General features: G+C 50.4%; 1 protein-coding gene across 2 annotated transcripts in view; it reads left to right on the top strand.

Moving 5' to 3' along the window:
* KCNK5 (potassium two pore domain channel subfamily K member 5) overlaps positions 1-21,175 on the top strand; it is a 37,000-nt gene that overhangs the window by 9,683 nt on the left and 6,142 nt on the right. For both annotated transcript variants that reach the window (XM_016154319.2, XM_016154321.2), the window contains exon 2: positions 20,438-20,549. In XM_016154319.2, the coding sequence (XP_016009805.1) occupies positions 20,438-20,549 (112 nt within the window). The remainder of the gene's footprint in view (positions 1-20,437; positions 20,550-21,175) is intronic.

The raw sequence follows: 21,175 nt of genomic DNA, 5'->3' as shown, positions 1-21,175 counted from the left end.
ACCTTATTGCCAGTCTCTGCAGACCTATTCATCTGAGGTACGGTGCCTTCTTGTGACCTCTATGAGGTCTGGCATGAAATGCCATCCCATTTGCCAGATGGAGAAACTGAAGCCTGGTGAGGAGCTGGGCACAGACTGTCTCTAGACCAAGCTCAGGTTAAACTTGCTCTGCTTTGCCCAGAGCCTTTCCTTACAGCCATTTGTCACCTCACCTCTAATCCCCTTTTAAATGTCCTTTAAATCAAAGCCTTGATGGTGTTAGGAGTTATAGAGCACTTAACTCAAACTAAACTGGTCTGCCTGATTTCTTAACCTATGCTATAACACCCCTCCCTATCATCTTGAGTGCCAGCTTTCCCACCCACTAGTGAGCTTTTCTAAGATAAGAGGCACAAGTTGAATTTGTGGTGAACCAGAGACTCAGAAAGGAGGATGTTTTCTGGGGCCATCCAGAGCCCAGGGCAGAAATGATTTGATGCCTCCCCAAGGAGTTTCCAATCCAGGACCCTGTTCCCCAAGTGTCTGTACCCAAGAAGCTTTCCCCGGAGCCTTAGATGCTGGTGTGGCTGATGGGGGAGGAGGATCAGGCTCTGGGCACCTCTCCTGGCAGCGAATCATAAAATGTGAGGCTGGAGGAGCTTAGCGGTTATCTAACTGGCCTCCCTTTACAGCCCTGGAGCCAAGGCCTAGACCTTGTGAGATTATATAACTTTTCCAAGGTTACTGTGCACACAAGAGGAAGGGGAAGTACCATCAAGGAGTAATTAGAGCTAAGTGGGGCAATTAGGGAAGGCTTCTTGGAAGCAGTGGCCATAGGACCTAGGTTGAAAGGTGATTGCCACACCTCATAGGTCTCCTGGTCACTGCAACAGCAGTCAGGGATCCTCATAGAGTTAGATTTGGGTCCTCTGACTCAGAAAACCCTATGTGGCTTCTCCCTCAGACTAAGAGCCAACTTTCTTGCAGTGGCCCAGGGGACCTGGACTCTGCTACCTGTGTGGTCTCACCTATCTCTGGCCTTACCCTTAATCCCAGTCTGCCCCAACATAGATAGGCTATCTCATGAGGGTGGAGAGGCATTCTAAAACCCTTGAGGTCTATGTCCACTGATACTATAAGTGACTTGGGGGGGGAGATGGCAAAGAGAGGCGTGACAACAATCACACAGCCGTAGGAATGGGAGGTGGCACTTAGCGAAGGAAAGGCTGTGTGGGCCATGCAAGGGCCGTCTCTACATGGCATCAGCACCCCAACAATAGTAAGATAGGTGCTACGGGGAACCACTTGTTGCAGATAAGGCGACTGAGGCAGAGAGATTACATAACTTCGTCAAGGTCACACTTGCCTGAACCTGGGCTTTCTGCTTCTAGAGCTCTGCAGAATTGCCTCTCATTTTAGGCTTCGCGTGTCCTAAATTCATGCCAGTCTTACCGATCTTTCTAGGCTACCAGCCCCTGCTTGGGACTGCTTTCTACTTGGGTCTTGTTAGCTTTCAGCACCCCAAGCAGCACTCTGCACGAGTGTGTTGGCCCTTCGCTGAGCACTGTTCTTTTCAGCTTCGTGGGTTCTGATACCACTGTTTCCTGCCACATTGACCATATATAGGTTTGTTTGTCATTTTCAGTGTGAAAAGTTTTAAAACAGGAAAACCTAGGTTATGTAAGTGGGTATCAGAGCTCAGAGTTGGGGCTGTCAACTCTGTCCCTACCCCAGCCCTCTTCCCCCTGTCATTCTTAGAACTACCAGGCCCCTGAACCTTCACTGCAGGATTTGTGGGTCAGGGGACCTAGACACCGAGCCCTCAAAAAAAATCAAAGAGCTGGAGTGAGAGACCCTGTTGCCTCTTAGCTATGGGGCTCCTGTCTACGTTCAGCATTACCTACCGCCTCCCTAGCTGCTAAACCCACACTTGTGACATGTCCCCCCATTTGGCTTTCCCAGGGCTAACCCCCAGCAGGACTCTGTTCTGCACCTTGGGAGGGAATAACTTGAGCTTGCCTTTGTCCTGGGGAGTAAGCACCGCTCAGCTACTGCCTGCCTGGCTGGGGACAGATCAGTGATTTTGCAGCATGCTGGGGACCCCCGGGGTGGGTCCTTTATGGACAAAATGTTTATTTTGGCTTGGGTGCCCCTTGTGTCTAGTGCAAGGTTCTTGTTCCTCCCATGCCCCGGGCGCAGGATGGCACCTGTTCACAGACCCTCTGGAGGAGAAAGAACAGCAGGCCGTACCTTCCCCATCGCTCCTGTTCAAATAAAACTTTCACCTCCTGGGTTGTGGAATGCATCCTGACAGTGTTAGCTTTGGAATGGTGCCCTTCCCTTCTCAGCATCCAGGCCCTCTTTGGAGCAGCGGGTGGAAAGGCTGCCTCTCACCGACGGATAAGTGCTGAGTGGGCTAAGTGGAGCAAGCTGTGCAGTAGTGTCTTGTCAGCAACCCCTGGGGAGCAGGAAAAGGGAGGGTGTCCTGATTATCGGCTTTTCAACATCCACCTCTCCCATCCCCCAGACTCAGGCCTCAGCCCAGAGATCTACTTACTTACCAGTGGCCCACTGGGAAACTATAAGACAATTGGGTCCTGGGCCTGGCTTGGCTGACTTGCTGTGTGACTAGGACAGGTTACTGCCCCTCTCAGAGCCATGGACTTGCTCACTAAGGCCATTAGACACTTTATGAGCACCAGCTGTATGCCCAGTGCTATTTTAAGGATCATGGGAATTGCAAGAAATGTTAGACAGGATCCCTGCCTTGGAGGTTTGGGTGGAGCCATGTGATATATGTTAAAGATTATTGAGTAAGGTATGGCATGTTGTTGTAGGGGCTCAGGTGCCCCAAGGTGGAGAAGTTGCTGTAGGCTTGGGGCTGTCAGGGAAGGTATCCCTCAGCCTGGGCCTGGGGTTTGCCTTCCCTTGAGCAGCATCATTCTCTGCCCCACCCCCACTGCACTGGGGTTTTGCCTTGTGTGTGCTCCTCCCCTCATCAGACAAGGCCCTCAGCGTGTGCCCCATTGGATCCCAAATCTAGCACCGTGGAAGACCATAATTATTAATGACCATCCTGAACCATGAAGTTGTATATCCCTCTCCTTCGGCCTCTCCCACCAGCCCCCAAAACCCAGAGGCAGGACCACCACAGCCCTCCTTTGCCTTTCAGATGGGCCCACCTCCAATCTGGAAAACTCCTGTCCCCAGCCCTCCCAGTGGGGGACATGCCAGGCCAGATTCTGCCTTCACCCAGCAAGCACACTGGGACTGTCTCCACCCCTCTACAAGTGCTCTATCCACTAGGGACACTCGATTCTTTGTTTGGACAGGTCGATCGGTTACCTGGTGAAGTGTGTCACATCTCACTGGGTGCTCATTTGTCTAACCCAGGACAGGCTCCCTGGGGGGCCTGGCAGGGCAACTTTAGAGTCAGTAGGGGCACTTTTGGGTCCTGCTCAAGAAGGCTCCTGTGTTCAAGAGTGCTGGGAATTCAGAGTTCACAGGTCTTGGTTTTGGCTCGCCCTCTGTTTTCAGAATACCCTGGCTACACAGAGTCAGATCTGTCTCCTCCACCTGCTCTTTGTTGGGGTCAATGTGTACGTGTCTTAAACTTTCCTCTTTCTGAATCCAGTTTTCCCTATGTGTACACACTCCTCCACACCTTCCCCCACTGCTCTGCACACACAGTTTAATTCTTGCCTATCGATTGACTTGGTGGGCTCTGGCCCGGGTTATGAGAGACCCTCAGACAGCTTGCAACAGGGCCACATGGTGCACAAGCTGCCCAGGCCCTGGAGACGGGAGTGGTTTCCTGGTGCCTCAGTTTGGTGTTTCTCAAAGTGGGTCTGTCTGAGCTATGAGCCAGACTTCAAGTTACACAAAAACAAGCCTGGGTGTGAGGGCAGCTCAAATTGGTGTGCGGTTCTCTGCTGGCATCGAGTCATAGAAACTCTATGTGAAAACAGAAGCCAGGCACTGCTGAGCCACAGGCCGGGGCTGTTGATGCCTCTTTCTTCCTCTGCCTCCCCAGTTTTCTGTAATGCTGTTGTATTGCTTTTAAAACAAACAAATTGAATTTTTTTAAGGGTGAGATAATGCATGCATATATCATTAGTCGCTTCTGCATTAGCTGTTTTAAAAGTATGAGGTACACAAAATACAGATAAACATGGTTTTACCAGAACATACCCTGAAAACTGGTATCACTTCTGTAATCACTGAATATTGTATTGTTATTTTTAAATTTAGCTGCCAGAGTAGTGACTACCTGGGCAGCAGTGCTGTGTTACACTTTGGGAGGAAGGGCCTCAAAGACTGGGGAAACCAGTTGGGCCTTCGGTCTGCAGACCAAAAATTTCGAGATTTGGCACATGAGTTGATAGTCACCAAGAAGAGAGCGGGGTTCCCCAGTAGAGGACTGGCAGAACAGTGGCTGTTCTCAGTGTTGGGGTCCGTGTGCCCTGCAAGGGAGAGATTCTTCCAGAGGCCAATAGACAAATATTGTCTTGGCCTCTGCGTACACCCAGTTCTGCCAGGCCCTATGAGAGCCAAGAAGAACTTGCCCTCCCTTTCGAATTTACAAAGAAACTCAAGCACCGGCAAGATTTGGGACAGCCCAGAATCATGCAGGAGCATGCTGTGGACCTTGGCCCGTGGCTTGGGTAAACCAGAGGGTCCAGGGGAGGTAGACTCTGCCTAGGGAAGGTTTGGGTAGCACAATGACCACGTATATGTCACTAATTAATTTTATTTTAGTGTGATATGACTATTATGACTGTTTAATTTTAAATTAAAATTAATAAAATTAAAATTTTTTTCTTGAAATTATATTTTTTTAAATAATTTTTTAATTATTACTTTTTATTTATTATTCATACTATATATACATAATTTTTTTTTTTTTTTACCATTTTATGTTTTTATTTTCCCCCTCCCTTCTGGTAACCACTAGTCCATTGTCCTTGTCCATGAGTCTCTGTTTGTTTGTCCTGCTCATTTGTTGCTTTTAGGTTTATATCCCACATATGTGATATCATGTGATTTTCAACCTTTTCTGTTTGGCTTATTTCGCTTAGTATGATTATTTCAAGGTCCATCCATGTTGTTGCAAATGGCAATATTTCATCTCTTCTTATGGCCGAGTAATATTTCATTGTATATATGTACCACAGCTTCTATAGCTAATTATCTATTGTAGGACACTTCAGTTGTAGGACATTTCCATGTCCTGGCCACTGTGAATGATGCTGCCAAAAACATCGGTGTGCAAATATCTTTTCGAATATGAGTTTTCAAGTCTTTGGGGTAAATACCCAGTAGAGGGATTGCTGGATCATATGGTAGGCCAATTCTTAGTTTTTTGAGGATCCTCCATATCACTTTCCATAGTGCCTGTACCAAGTCGCAGTCCCAACAGCAGTGTATGAGGGTTCCTATTTCTCCACATTCTCTCCAACACTTGTTATTACTTGTCCTGTTGATTATAGCTATTGTAACAGGTGTGAGATGGTATCTCATTGTGGTTTTGATTTGCATTTCCCTAATAGCTAGTGATGTTGAGCATCTTTTCATATATAAAATTAAAATTTAGATCTTAAGTTACACTGGCCATATTTCAAGGGCTTGGTAGCCACATGGGACTGCTCAGATACAGAGCATTCCCTCAGCACAGAGTTCTGTTGGGAAGCACTGGAGCCTTGCTGGGGATCTGCTGAGGATCTGCCGAGGATCTGCCGAGGTTTCTAATGGCACATGAGCTTCTCTGGGTACTGGGTCAGATTCCATTCCTGCTCCGGGGTGGGAGAGGAGCGCTGCCCTGGAAGCCTTGGAGTGGGGAGGGCGACGTGCTGAGAACCCACAGGAGGGTGTTCCCTGTCCCTCCCACTGGGAAACTTGCAAGCTCTCCCAAGGCGAGCATACCCACCAGTCCAGTTTCTGGAGGCTGCTTTGCCTTCTCAGTCCCATCAGATTCAAATGAGTATGTACTTGGCAAGAAGGTCATTCCAGGTGTCCCAAACCCAATGTCATTGGCCAGCCTTAGCTCCATTGGAGGTGGAACCAGGCTGTAGAAAGTGAGTCCTTTTTTTTTTTTTTTTTTTTTTTTCATGGAGCTCCACCTTGAAACTTGGGGTCTCAATTCCTTCTAATTGCCCTCTCCAACCCCAGCCCCTCAACCCACCGATCTGCAGTGAAGTGTCAACTATTCCCCAGTCCTTAGGGGGAAAACCGTTTCTTACAGTTCAGAGTCACTGGTCAGGTGAATCTGCTGGCCACATGGGCACATCTTCCCTTTGGAATGAGAACTATGAACGTATCTGCCCACCACAAACCTAGAAAGAATGGAAGAAGGGGGAGACTGATGAAATGTAAAGAGCTTTCTTCAGTTACTTCCAGGACACAGAGTGGGGGTCTTGGGCCAGGGAAGGTTGAAAACCTTAAGGTAGGGGTGGGCAGTTTTCAAAACAGGAAGAGCGTGACTAGGAGATGGCTGTGGTTTAGTTCGTTCATGGCTTTGGAGCCTGTTTCCCCATCTATATTTGGGCTTCTTATCCTGCTTTGTGACCCTTTGCTTAGACTCAAACAGGGCATATAGCATGAGCCCTAGGGACTGTGCTGGCCTCGCCATTGGTTTGCCCACTGCTTTATCATGCCCCCTTCTACTGTTCTGTAAGCCCTGTCTGCCTGCCTGTGACTCGTTAGACTTCCAGGGCCTCCTCAGTGGGCCTGTGCCTTGCGCTCCCTTGTTTTGCCCACAGCGTCAGGGCACAGGGCCTGTGCTCAGGAAACACTTAATTGAATCAGTCAATCCGACTCTGATGTGCATAGTACAAGGAAAGGTAGTCCATGACTCTGGTCCCATCATTCTTTGGGTTAAATTTGGTTGGGTGGGTTGTTCTGTACGTGGGTTGAGGCCCAGTGCCTGGCCAGAGGTGGCATTCGTAGCAGGCAGACACAGCTGCACTGTTGCTTCTCCGAGGAGGGGAATGGCTTAAGGCCCCAAGGTGGGAGTGAGGGCGAAGCAACCCTTGTTCTCCTATTTTGCCCTCATCTTGAGAGATGACACAGGAAAAAGGACACGCTCTGTCCTGGAAGCCCACTAGTAGGTCACTGTTTTAGCTCTCAGCACCCCAGGACAGACCTGCTTCAGCGGCCTTGAAGATAAATGACCCTCTCTGGATGAGCCTGAGAAATGGCTGCCCAAGCCGCCACTCATTTTTTCGGGGAAGCTGAGTTCCCCAGAGGACAGGATGCAGTCACTTGAGGAGTGGGTCTTGCTCCCCTGCCTGACCCTTGGGTGACTTGGAAATCTGGTGGCATTTACTTCCCTCTCTTGCAGCCTCAGCCGGCCGCACATAATCTACCAGGAGGCTGAAAGAACGCCTCCCTAACCCGAGCAACACTGGGTTTTACTAGTTCACAGGTCAAGTGCATCTCCAGCTTTGCCTGTGTGCCTGCTTCATGCTCTTCGCATTCATGCCCATCAAGCCTTTGGACCCATAATCCTGAGAACTGGTGGGGCGGCAGCGTTATTCCGATTTTACAAGTGAGGAAACTGAGAACCTGACTAGTGGGGCCCTGGCGTAGCTGCAGCTGCGCAGGCCTGTATGTCACAGGTTCCCGCCCTCTGCTGGGAGGGCGGAGCCAGTGACTGGGTGGGCGTCAGGGATCAAGTAGGCTTGGAAAATGCCCTCGCTTGAAGTCACAGCCTTTGTGAGGTGTGAGGGAGAGAATGCGTGTGTGTGTGTGTGTGTGTGTGTGTGTGTGTGTGTGTGTGTCGAAGGCATGGTCCTGGTTCTCTCTGCCTTTTGCCTTTGGAAATGAGTCTGTCTCAGAGTCGACATTCTCTTGCTTTGCCATCAGGAGAGTTTCCATTTTCTGTCACTCTCCCTCCACGCCCACCTGTCCCTGGTCCTAGGCCCCAGGTTGGGTGCAAGAGGTTTTTCTGACCCCCACACCAACCCTCACCGCAGCCCAGCCTTCCTGTGCTAGGAGAGCTGGCTGTACTTTTCCATACCTTCAGCACAAAACAGCTCTTTATTCACCCTGGTCACGTCCCCACCCAGTCGGCTGGAGATGGGAGGTAGCAGGGGACCCATCCTCGCAGACACGTTGATTGCATGTATCAGGCCCCTGCTCCTTTCTCATGCTATTTGGGGGTCCTCTTTGTATCTTATCCCTGTGATCTCAAAATTGGGTCCCTGGTGGCCAGAGCCCCTGGTGCAGGTGGTGTGGTGTGAGATCTGCATCTGGCAGCCCAGGGCTTGGGGAGTCTGCACATTAGGATATCACCATCTTGTCTCTTGTCTCTAATTGTGACTCAGTGGGATTCGATGGAATTTGGGGGCCATTGAAGCAGAAGGCCCCTCCACCCCCTGCAAAGAGTACCACCCAACCGAAGATGCCTGTGCCAATTTGCCAATAGTTTCTCGTACAATTTATTCCAGAGAGGGTGGAGGCCAGCTGTTGTCCGTCTCCAGCTGGAGACTAAACCAAAGGAAATGGGTTTGGACTGCAGCCGGAGGGACTTAGGTGAGAGTCAGGCAGTAAGGAAGGGTTGATGACAGGTGGTCAGCTCTCAGAAGGATCCTGCAAAGGGACTTTGTGGAAAGGGGTGGGGTAGGATCACGCTTGGAGGCAGCGGACCAGGTTGGGGTAAAAAGGGATGGTTTGTACTAAACAGGCAAGGAGGCTTATAGAAGTGGAGAAATTCAGTTACCCACTCCTCCTGCAGGATTCATACCACTGCTCAGGAGCTCAGGGCCCCTCCTGGGCTTTTTTTTTTTTTTTTTTTTTTAATTAGCGAAGAGGTTTACAATTTAACCATCGGGTCATCAGAAACAAGTTATGATAAATGGGTAGATTTAATAATTCCTAACATCAAAACTGCAGCCTTCAGGTAGGTGTTACTTACTGCTGGGAGCCACTAGCTGCAGGTGAAGGGAGAGGGGAAAGAGAAAGGGCAGGTAAAGAGGCTACTTCTTTGAGGCCCAGGGTAGGGGAGAGTTTGCTGGTGGTCTGGGGCTCTCTGTGGGGCAACAGGTGGGGTATCAGCCACCTTCTCTTGTGGGTGTGCATGTTAATGGGAAGGGATGAGTGTGGTGGGGGTCAGGCAGGCAGGGTTCCTCCTATGGAGGCGTGGGATTTGGGGGTCTTATTGGGGGGACCTCGTCCTCAGAACCTCCACCAGGGTCCCCAGGAACAAGGCTGGCAGCCATCAAGGATTAGGAGAGCTTTGTGGAGCAGGGTGTCCTTCCTTCTTCCCACTGCTGGGGAGCAGGAATGCAGGGGCATGCTTAAGAAGACCAGTGGCCCCTAACCATGACCTCCCTCCCAGGCCCCCACCCCTTCCCACCCACCCACCTCTTTCCTCTGGAATTCTGATGATTCCAAAGTCTGCAGTGCAGCTGACTCACCAGGGCTGGAATTGCTGGTGGCTTTGGCCTTATAGACGGGTGGGGTGGGGTGAGGTGGGGAGAAGGCACTGAGGCAGAGAAACACAAAACTATCAGCCAGGCTTTTCGTACCTGCCAGGACCGCCCACTTCATCCGGTGGAGCCAGAACCCACACTAAATGCAGCACTACACCCACCCTTGTGCCCCAGAAGCAGTGATTGTGAAAGGCGTACATCTTGGGGACTTGATCATTTATTTGGCAAATATCGAGTACCTACCCACTAATGTCTGGCTCTGTTCTAGAAATAAGGGATGAATGCAGTCTCTGCCTTCAGCGCCCATAGTCTATTGGCAGGAGATAAGTAGTAGGCCAAATAACAGATACCTACTAGCATGTCATGTGGTGATAAGTATTGTCCCAAGCCGTGATCTTCCAGAGGGCATTGCTGTTGACAGCTAGCCCAGCACTCTTGTCCACAGCTCTGGGGGTACCCTGTGCAGCAGGCACAGACCCTCAGAATAGAGCTGGCTTCCCCATCCCCTTGTTCTTCCCACGTTCACTATTCTGCCCAGTGCCATTTTAGGAGCACACCCTATATGGCCTGGCACTGACCTATGCATCATTCCGTGTAATCTGCACCCCAACCCAATGAAGTCTTGGTACCCTCACTTTCCAGATGTGGAAAGTGAAGCTCAGAGAGGTGAGAAGATGTGATGTGCCGGGTAACCTGCTGGTAGATGGTGGAGCCAGGATTAGCAGCCAGGCATGTCTGCTCCAAAGCCTGGGCCTTTCCCACTCTGCCCCGGTGCAGGTCCCCAGCTTGACATTTGTGATTTTTGAGGTGGGTCAGCCATTGCAGCTTGTGTTGTCAGGCAGGCCACGGTCCAGACCTGGGCTCTGGAGAATACGAAACCCGCTGGCACAGGGTGGGGCAGCTAGGCTGACGATGAACCAGATCTCCCTCAGGTCCTCGGCCCAGATGGGGAGATGGCACGTCAGCAGTTCCTGTGGCCTCCTTTGTGGCCCGCTCGAGGGCTGTTTTTAGAACCTTTGAGTGGTTGATGACTTCCCGTGTTTGCTCCTTTCACCCCATCGCAAGGTCGTGGGTAAATCTAAGAGGCATCTCTAGAGGTGGGGGGTGGGGAGCGTAAGCATGCGCTAATCTTAAGTAAGATCGAGATTAGATCGTTGGTGTGACTCTGCAACCTTTTTATAGCTCTGCATCACCTGTCACCTCCGTCTGCCTGCTCCACTTTGGCTGGTGTTTCCTAGCCCGCTCCCAGGAGCAGGGATGGTGTGGTTATTTCTTGGGAAGGGCCCACAGCTGAGAGTCCGGGGGCTTCCGGCTGGTTCTTCTCTGTGCTTTGTCGTCAGTTTGCTGTGTGACTTCCACCATGTCACTAAGCCTCCCTGATCAGTGTCCTCAGCTACGAAATGGGAATAACAACATCCTGTCTTCCCTATAAGGTCTTGAGTCTCAAATGAGATTAGGGCTAGAGAGATGCCTGATGAATGTGAGGTTTTGGCGGGAAGGAAGGAGACGATGCCTTAGTGCTCTCCTTAGCCTGTTACAGAGGGGTCGAATGGGGTCCAGAGAGGTTTGCCATCTTGCCCGGAAAGGGCAACAAACTAGGATTCAAATCCTGCGCAGGAACCTCTCACTCCCTAGTGACCCACACCCCTGTGGGAAAGAAGGAAAGGGCTATTCTGCCGGCCTAATGTGCTTGAGGGGTCCTGGCTGACCAATTTCCTGCCCTCAAGTTATTGACCCACTAGTTGGGAGATGCCTTCTGGAATGAATGAAAGCAAAAAGTTGTCACACACTCCTAGGATCTGGATTCTGAGGCCAGGCTGTGAACCCAGGCCCCAGGCCACAGCACTCTGGAAGGGAAGAGATACCAGTGCAGGACCATGGGCCAGGCCACAGCCACCCCGGAGCAGGGCAGCGGGTGAGAATTAGGGGTAGAGAAGCTGTGGGTGGAAGAAAGAAGTGCCTCTTGTCACGTAGTTCTCTGTACATCCCACCTGCCCTGAGTCCTCCAGAGAATGAGGCAGGGGGTGGGTTTTGAGAACATGGCTCCAGAGAGTTATCTGGTGTGTGTGTGTTTGGGTGGGAGGGAGCTCTTTCCTACTTCCAGGGCCAGCTCTCAGGCAGCTGTGCTGTGGGACTGAGACTGGGCCCAAGGGGTACCCTGTATCCCCACAGACAGGGGTTCCAGTCTAATTTATCAGTTGAGCCTGAAAATGCTTGCTGAGCTTCCATCCTGAGCTCAGATCCCACCAAGCCTTCACTGTTTGCTTTAGCCAAACCCACAGCCCTCCTAGGTCAGCCATTCCCTGCGAAGCTCTGGCCTGGGCTTGGCTCTCACGGAAGGGGCGCCCAGCTGCCGGGGGTTACCGTCTCAGCCTGAGAACAATGGGGGCAGAGTCACCTCCCTTGTTTTCATTGTCCCTCCTGAGTGAGGACAGGGCTCCTGGGCCTGAGAAAGTCGGAAACCCAGAGGTATTTGCTGAAAACGTGGTCACCTCTGGCACGGACTTGTCCCTGTGAGCGTGAGACCTAGCAGTGCCTCTGGGCTCTGCAAAGGCTGCTGAGAGATGGCCCTGGAGGATAGGCGAGGGGAAGCCCAAAGGTGGATGGGAAGACAGCCAGACGTCCACAGCAGGCCTGCTGTGCTGATGCCAGGGTTGGGCCGGACTCGGGCCTTCCCCACAACCGGGAGGGCAGAGGTTTTGAAATTAGCTGAGTTTGATATTAGAGTCAGTCACCTGGGGCAGCTTTCAAGCATCCTCATTTCCAGTCCATACTCTAGACCACTTGCGTCTGAGTCTCTAGGGGTAGGACCCAGGCACGAGTATTTTCCGAGGCTCCCTCAGATGGTCTCTACATGCAGCCCAGGTTAAGAAGCAGTAGTCTAATGACCCATAAAGTGTGCATCAAGGGTGAAGATAGTGTACCACATTCTCCCTTGTCTAATGAGGTTGCCTGGGTTTCTGGATTTGGAGGTTTAATCTAGCTGTAACCATACTGCAGTGGATCATATTTGGTACATGGTGGCCCACCAAGACCCCAGGGACGTGCTCTGGCTGACTGCTTCCATCCTGGGCTCAGGAGGGCAGCCCAGGCCAGCACTAGGCACGTTACTTTAGGGACCAAAGAGGAAAGTGCCTAATGAAGTGCCTTCTCCAACCTGCGGCGGGATCTTGGGGACATGAGAAAGGAAGTGTGAGCGAGGAATAGGGCTCGCTCCAGACATAGGTGTCCTGGCTCTGGAGGAGCGAGGACTGGTGGCCGGTGAACTGAGTCCTAAGAATGACAGAAAATGTGTTTTCTCGAATGCGCTGTGGATTGAGGACTTGGGAGATGCCGAACTGGAACCAGAAGTCATGGTTATGGGCAGAGGCAGCGCGAGTTGTAGGGAGGTGTCATCTGCCCAAGCAGAGGAACCTGGGTAGTCACAGGCCAACCTCTTCATTTTACGGAAAAAGACGTAGGCAGAGACTAAGGATTCCTGGAAAGTCTTAACAAGCGACTGGCAGAGGTGAGCTGAACTCTGGTCTTCAGACCCTACGATGACCTCCTAGTGCACCAATCAAGTCCCCAACAATTTGTCTTTCCTTCTGTCTTCTAAAAACATAATAAATATCCAGGTAGGAATTGAAGTAAATCTGAGGATTCAGATAAGCAAAAAGAAGTTAACAAAGTCCCCGTTGCGATAGCTGGTCTTAAGTGAGATGTGTGGCCCTGCACCCTTGGGTCCCTGCACGTGCCCCACAGACCCCCCACTCCTTCCCTGGGAGACACGGGGCCTGGGCAAGCTGGGCCTGCAGCTGGTGCAGGTATCAGGATGGCACCATTGAGCTCTCGCCAATACCTTGCTCGTAAACTGCATCTGCCTCTGAGCCACACCCTAGTCACCTGGGCTGAGGCGGGAGGGTGGTGAGAAGGCCACTGATGCCTTCTCTCTGCCCTCACATCCTCCCTCCCGGTGCAGGGAGATGGAAGGCCTGAGCCCAGAGTCTGTGGTTCAGAGAAGCCTCTGTCGCCCCTGGCCTGAGCTTCACCTGGTGAGCATGAGTGGGGTAGGGGGACCAAGTGTGTGGTATCGTATTCTTTGTAGCCTGCCTGCCTTGCTTGGCTGGGCAGGAAACTGGCCAGTGTTTCGGGGAGACTCTCTAAATAGCAGAGGTCAGGAGAGATGGCCTTCTTAGGGGTGAGGCGAAACATCTGGGGCGTGCCTCTGTTTCCCCTGCCCTCTGCTGCATCAGGGGAGAACTTTTAACTAACATACACACGCCTTTCCCCCAGGTCCCTGGACTCCAGCTGTGGAGTGGCCTGGGAACACCCTCTGAGCCTTAGTTCCCCTGTATCCCCGAGTTCTCCTGTCTCTTTTTGGGTCCTCCTCGGTGTTGAAGAAGTCACCTGTGGCCTGAGGAAGCAGACCGATTAGACTGGGATAGTACAATTTTCACTGCTAGAACAGGGAGAGTTGGGAAGAGCTGGCAGGTGTGAGGAAGTTTAGGGACAAGTCCCTGTTCTCACCCAACCTTGTCAGAGAAGTGAACCCTTTGATTTATCCTTGGGGTCAAGTAGCCTTTTCCCCCTGGGTCCCAGTTATTGCAGAGTCTGCTTTCTGGACAGACATGTACTAGTTATAATACTGATTACAGATACATTTCTTAAATGCTTACGATGGCTTGGGTACATTTCGTATGTTCAGAGTAAGTGTTAGTTTTGGCAGACAGAGAAACTGAGGCTGGGAAGCTAAGTTATTTACCCAGAGACGGTGCCCCTGCCCTCCCCCAGTTATAGATAGCACAGGGGTTAAGAGCTGGACTGCCTGGGTTCACACCCCAGCTCCACCACTGCCTAGCTGTGTGACCTACGTCAAGTTACTTAATTAGCCTTGGTGCCTTGTTTTTCTCATCTTTAAATGGTAGTACAGTAGTCCCCCCCTTATCCATGGCTTTGCTTTCCATGGTTTCAGTTACCTTCAGCCAACTGCAGTGCAAAAATATTAAATGGAAAATTCTAAAAATAAACAGTTCTTAAGTTTTAAATCGCATGCTGTTCTGAGTAGCATGATAAAATCTCTGGTCATCCCACTCTGTCCTGCCTGTGTTTGTATTCAATTAACCCTTATTTTACTTGATAATGAGCCCAATGGCAATTCAGTTATGTCAAAGAGAAGCCATAAAATACTTATTCTAAGTGAAAAGTTATGCAGGTATAGGAAGAAACATAGTATATATAGGGTTCAGTGTTATCCATGGTTTCTGGCATCAGCTGGGGGTCTTGGACTATATTCGCCTTGGATAAGGGGGACTACTCTAATAGTACCTATGTTATAAAGTCGTAAAGGTTTCAGCGAGCTAAGTGACTTAAAGTGCTTCAATTGGCGCCTGTCATATAAGTGAGCACTTATAGCTAGTAGGTAAATATGAACTGTTTTATAATCTATGAAACAAGGATTTTATAGATTTCACAAGGTGTCTAGGAGGGCTGGGTGAGAAGAATGATAAAGGTTCTTTCTGAGGGACCAAGTGAGCTTAGATAGAATGAATGATGAATGCAGCCACGGATGGTGATGGGCAGTTGGCTCGTGTACCACCAACAGTGCCTAGGCGCAGTGGAGGTTAGCATCAAGGAGGGTTCTTAAGGCTTCCTCCTGCATAGCAGGAAGGAGCTGTGCAGTCCTATGTCATCTCTGTTGTATATGATGTCTGCCTTGGGAACTGGGGGCAGGGTGGGGAGTAGCTCTGTACCAGACAGATGCCATCCCCAGAGTGGCTGCCACCCATACTTCAGTTTCCCACACCTAGCCCAGGAATGGGAAAAGCCTGATCTGAGCCCTGCCTATCCCTATCAGAAGGTAAGCATCGTTTTCCAATCTCAGGATGCGCCCTCTCTAAAACTGCCCACTCATTAGGATGAATCTCTCCAGGATGGGGAGACCTGGAAGCTGCCTCTGCATGGGAAATCCCGGGTCCCCTGGGGATGAGCTATCTGGGAACCCAGAGTCCGTGGACAGTGAGACCAGGAGGGTGGGGTCAGGGCAGCTGGTTGCCTGAAGCCAAAGGCAAGAACATGAATCTCTTCTCCTGGAGGCCTGGCTGGAAATGCTGAGTTCTGATCAGAGTGGATTGACTGGTTTTAGGGCACTGTTTTTTCAGCTGGTGTGAAGGGGTGGAATTATGCACTGGCCTCTTTCCTGTGGACGTTGTGGGAAGTAGGGTAGGATAACAGCGGCTTGGACCAGCTTGGACCCAGACAGGCCAGGGTTCTCCTCCTGGCTTCATCACTTTTAGCATCCTGACCTTAGGCTACTTATTTAACCTCTCTGAGCCTTAAATCCTCATTAGTAAAATGGAAAAAAAAAATTGTGGTCTCTTCCCAGCAGGATTCTGCCCTCATTAAATGAGCTAAAGGCTTGAGAAGTGCTTAACATTACACTTGGTGTATGTAGTAAGCCCTCAATAAATCACAGCTGCTTTATTATCAGGATGACAGGCAGCGGGAAGCTCCATTCCATCCCCAAACAAGATCTGGGCCTGGGCTGTGTGCACAAGCTCACTCTTGTCACTCTCCAGGGTTATGTGGAAAATGAAAATATTGTCTTGTGTGAATTCGGGAGCCAAGTTAAAGAATCCTGCGAGTGAACAGGGGCCGCCTCCTCCTGCGAAAGCTGTTTCCCTAACCCTAGGGACAGGACACTGTGTCTAACTGGGTGTTGGCCTGGCCGCACCTCTCCCCTAACCCAGGGATGACCTCAGCCTGGGTCATCCCCTCTGTGCTGGGAGACCTCTCCCTCAGACTTCATGACCCTGACCACGACCAGTGCGGCATCCCAACCAGAGCCCACAGCTCAGGTGGTGAGAACAGAGAGCAGACAGCCTAAGTTTACTCTGCAACCTCTGCTCCCCGAGCCTGGCTTTCCTTACCTATCAAGTGATGCCTGGCAGAATCACAGGAAGAACCCGTTAGGTAAAATACATATAAGCCCAGTGAGGGGAGTCTAACATACAGCAGCACTAAAATCCTACTTCTCCCTTCAGCATCAGGATGGAGCCAAGATGTTTCCCAACTGCTTAGGACCTGTGGGCAAAGAGGAGGCAAGGGTGCTGGGGGCACCCGGGGCAGGTAGAGCAGTGGAGGGAGGGGAGTGGGGAACTGAGCCAACTTGTAACCAGTCTAGAACCTCTCCCAGTTCTGCCAATTAACCTCTCAGCCTAACCTGTACTGCCACTGGATTGTTCTAAGGGTTAGTGATGCTTCTAGCCCTGGGGGCGTGAGGCCCTTCAGAATGCCCCCTTTGCCTGCTGCTTTCTGGGTGATCATAAGAGATAATAGAGGTCATGGGGACAGCACATGGGGCTGTGGCTTCCTAATAACCCGAGCCCAGAGGCTGAGGCCGTGGGCTGTGCCCCAGAGGGCACTCTGCCACAGGGTGAAGGGCAGGAAGCCCAGCTTTTCTACCTCAAAGCTCCCAACTAAAATGCTCTCTTCGATTACCCTGTTTTGCTAGCTTATATGTTCGATGTCTCCTTAACACTTTACTAAATGATTCTCAAGTCCACGGATCACCTTTGGCAAGCCAGTGTTTCTCCGTGGGAGCCGTATTGGCATAGCGGATGGGCCTGTCCTGTGAATGACAGGGTATTTAGCCTTTCTGGTCCCTGCCCACTCTATGCCAGCAGCACTCCCACTAGCCACTAGAGTAAATGTGTGGGAGGACAGGGATTTCTCGCCCCTTTGCTGCTCTGTCCCCGGTGCCTAAACAGTACCTGGCACACACAGTGCCTCTCCCTGCCCCACTAGGCAGCATTTCTAAACACTTCCAGAGAGTGCCACCACCCCCGGGTGAGAAGCCCAGTTCCAGCCACACCTTCAACATCTCTGATATATGCCGTCACCTCTGGTCTAAACATTTTTCATTATTGGAAACGGAGTACTGCCAAAGGGCAGTCCATTCTGAGGTGGCTCGTTATCCCCAAAAGCCACCCCTGTTTTGCCTTGGACCTTGGCCCGTTTGTTAACATATTGCACGAAGTCACCCAGAATGGAATAGAGTTCCCCCTGTGTGGCCTGACCCTGAGAGAACAATGGGCTTGTTACACCCCCAGCCCTGAATAGGTAAGATATTGACACAGCCTGAGATTGTGTTTACTTTAATTCTGGCAGCCACCCCAGTGTTCCCTAGTGTTTGCTGGTTTATGTTTAGCTGAAACCCAAGAAATTCTCCCTTTGGTCTTATACTGGTCTTTTCTAACCCAAAGTGTAAAACATGAAAACTTTAAGACAGTCGTACCTTGTTAGTTTCAGCCCAGTTTTCCAGTAGAGATGATTTTGATTCCCAAACTGCGCAGTGTGTTAGCCATCCTCCCATCCCAGCCTTTGCAGATTAGACTGGTCAGCCATCCTTGTCCTTAGTGTGTTGTTGATTAAAATATTGACCGGCCCAGGCCTTTGGCATGATGATAGTGGAGATCTCAGGCTAGGTTGATAATGATCAATACTTCTCGTGGTTGTTTATCTGCCTTTAAATGGACCCAAATTAATCCCAGCTCTGCCCTACATTTCTTTCTTGTCCACATGGATATCTTTAAACCCATGTATTCAGCTGCCTCGCTACATCTAGATTTATGGCATTCCATCCAACTTCAAGGCTTTGTAACCGCTTGGGAGAGGGAGATGCACTTAACTGAGCATGACTTGGTCTTGGTGAACCTGTGCTGGCTTCTAGTGCTCACCAGTTCCTCTCCGAATGTGCCAAACATTCTGCTTTTGAGAAGTCTGCAGGAGTTCAGGTTGGAGTTTCCAGAATCCACCCATTTGATTTGTATGGAAAAGGAGATAGCTAGTCTCCTGACATCTTTTCTGTTGTTCCCCAAGATTCCATGGAGTCCATGTGACACCCCAGTCACATTTTTCTCTGGTCAGTGGCGTAATTCCTGCTAAAAAGTGTCCTCGTATGCTCTTCTCATCCCTGACGATTGTGCTCTGCCCTCTCCACTCTAAGACAGATATCTGAGGTGGCAAAGGCTGAGGCACAGGGGAGCTGAGTGGTTCTGCTTCTCCGCCATCTGTTTAACATTAGGACACAGGACCCTGGTACGTACGTACTTGTTCTCCGGCTTCGAACATAGGTGTAACTTTTGGGAGGCCTTTTGGGTGGACCCTCATGTTTGTTTTAACTCTCTTCTCTGCCTGTTTGTGTCAAAACGTCCCGGTGCTTTCGCATATAAATGGCCTGGCCAGCTAGACAGCCAGCTCTCTGAGGCAGGGTTGAAGACGGCCTTTCCACTTGGCTGCTACGTGGCCTGCAGAGAGATGCTCTGGAAATGCCGTGAGGAGGCTAGGCAGCGAGTGATGTGGTTTGATGGCTGGCAAGATGAGCACGTCTTCATGGAAAATTCTTTATAGAGGCTGCAGACCCATTCACACGGGCCTGCTGCTGCTGTAGACTGCACATTTCTTCAGAGCAGCCTTCCCTTACCCTTTTTTTCCCATCTAATTTTAATCATGCCACAGATGGGTTAAACTATGGTTTTTTCTCTCTTCCATTCTTCACTCTGTCTTCCCTCGGTCCTAGGCTTGATTCTTGTAGGGAATTTGGCTGAGTTACTGGTATCTGGATTGGTTGGGATGCCCTGGAGTCCAGGGCCTGCCATTGGTAGGTTAGGGTGAATGGTAGCAGAACTGAAAGATGGGGTAGAGGCAGGGTCTGGTCAGGGGGAAACAGGTTTGGCAGCTATCAGTGTTCCTGGAACAGATAAGGCCTCTTCTGGGGCCTCTCCCTGGACTTCCCAGGTGGCTTTTCACCTTCTGCTCACAGTCACTGGAAGTGCTGTACTGTGAGAACTGACAGCACAATTTTGAGTCACTCTGAAATGTATACACCTTCTGATTATTTGTCCTGGCCCAGACCTTGAAATTGCTCAGCCCAGGGCTAAGCAAAAAGAATTCAGAGAAGGGAGAGAAAGAGGATCCTGCAGAGGGAAGAGGATAGAGCCCCAGGCACAGGGAAAAGGCAGCCCTGGAGGACAGATCCCAGAGGGCACCGAACTGGGCATAGCAGATATCCTGACAGTGAGTGGGGGTGGAGGGTGTGGTGTGTAAGGGTCCCTTCCAGGCCAACCCTGTAGTAGAATACTTCTCTGTAGAGGACCAGGTATGGCATAAGAGTCCTCCTATGTGTCTGCATCACAATCTGCCCTCCTTGAGAAGCAGAAGCGTTTAGTGTAGGGGTCCTCAAAGTGTGGTCCCTGGACCAGTAGCTTCAGCATCACTTGGGAACTTGTTAGAAATGCAAATTCTTGGACTCCTTCCCAGACCTACTCAGTCAGAGAGACTCTAGGGGTGAGGCCCAGCCATCCGTATTTAACAAGCTCTCCTGGTGATCTGGTACATGTTAGTTTGAGAGGCACTGTGGCTCAGGGAGAGGAAAACATTTGGAGCCACACTGCCCAGGCTTCATACAGATAGTCCCTGACTTACAATGGTTTGACTTAGGAACTTTTGACATTATGATGGTGTGAAAGTGTTACACATTCAGTAGAAACTATACTTCAGATTTCAAAATTTGAGCTTTTCCTGGGCTAGTAATATGCTGTAGGATACTCTCTCATGATGCTTGGCAGCAGCAGGAAGCCACAGCTCCTGGTCAGCCCTGCGATCATGAGGGTAAACAACGGACAGTGTCCAAAAACACTGTGTGAGCATGTTTAAGGCAGACCAGGCTAAACTGTGGTGTTTGGTAGGTTAGGCACATTAAATGCATTTTTGACTTACAAACTAACAATGGATTTATTGGGATGTAACCCCATTGTAAATCGAAGAGCAACTGTATTTACTAGCTGTGTGATCTTGGGCAAATCGCCTAACCTCTCTGATCCTCTATAAAAGGTTTCATCATCTGTAAAATGGAGACAGTAACTGCTACCTCATTACTGTGATAATTAAATGAGAATGCTTATAAGGAGTTTAATAGAGTGCTGTCACTTAGAAAGCATCTGTTAGTCCGGCCTCCTCTCTGACCTTCATTGTCTCTCTCTTTTTAGGTAGTATCTGATGCTGCAGGACAGGGCGTGGCCATCACAGGCAACCAGACCTTCAACAACTGGAACTGGCCCAATGCAGTGATTTTTGCAGCCACAGTCATCACTACCATCGGTTAGTCTTCTGGTACCTTCAGGATAACCCGCTTCCAGGCTCTAGCTTTACTTCTGGCCTTGTTGAGATAAAATCAGGCCAGTTGCAGCCTGTCCTTTTGACATTTATTCCTGGGACTTTAATAAAGCCTTAGTGACTGGACATGCCTGGGAGACTGTGTTCCAGGAGTCCTGACCTGGGCACTTGGAGCAGAAACGACACAACCTGATAGCCATAGCTATGCAGGAAGTTAAACAGGTTGTTCACTGTACAAACCCAGCCGCCTCATGCTTGCTCAACAAGCTGGGTAACTATTCTGATTATCTATGGCTGGCTGCATAACCAGCCACCCCAGAAGTTAGTGACTTAAAATACAGCTTCTTATGTTTGGCCATTCTGTGGGTTGACTGGTTCACCTGGCTGCTTCTTGCGTGAGGTCTCTTGATGCAGTGGCAGTCTTGGTGGCTGGGGCTGGAGTTATCTGAAAGCCCAGCTGGCAGACATCCAAGATGTCTTCTCTATCAAATGTTTGGTGGTTGATGCCGGCCATTGGCTGGGAGCTCAGCTAGGGATGAAAATAAAATGGCGTGATCATCTCATGGTATGATAGCTGGATTCCAAGAAGGAAAATCCCCAAAGCAGACATT

Source organism: Rousettus aegyptiacus, unplaced genomic scaffold (genome assembly GCF_014176215.1).
Source record: "Rousettus aegyptiacus isolate mRouAeg1 unplaced genomic scaffold, mRouAeg1.p scaffold_m13_p_1, whole genome shotgun sequence".
NCBI classification, from domain to species: Eukaryota; Metazoa; Chordata; class Mammalia; order Chiroptera; family Pteropodidae; genus Rousettus; species Rousettus aegyptiacus.
Note: the sequence above shows the minus strand (reverse complement) of the source record. Positions and strands in the feature narration are given on the sequence as shown.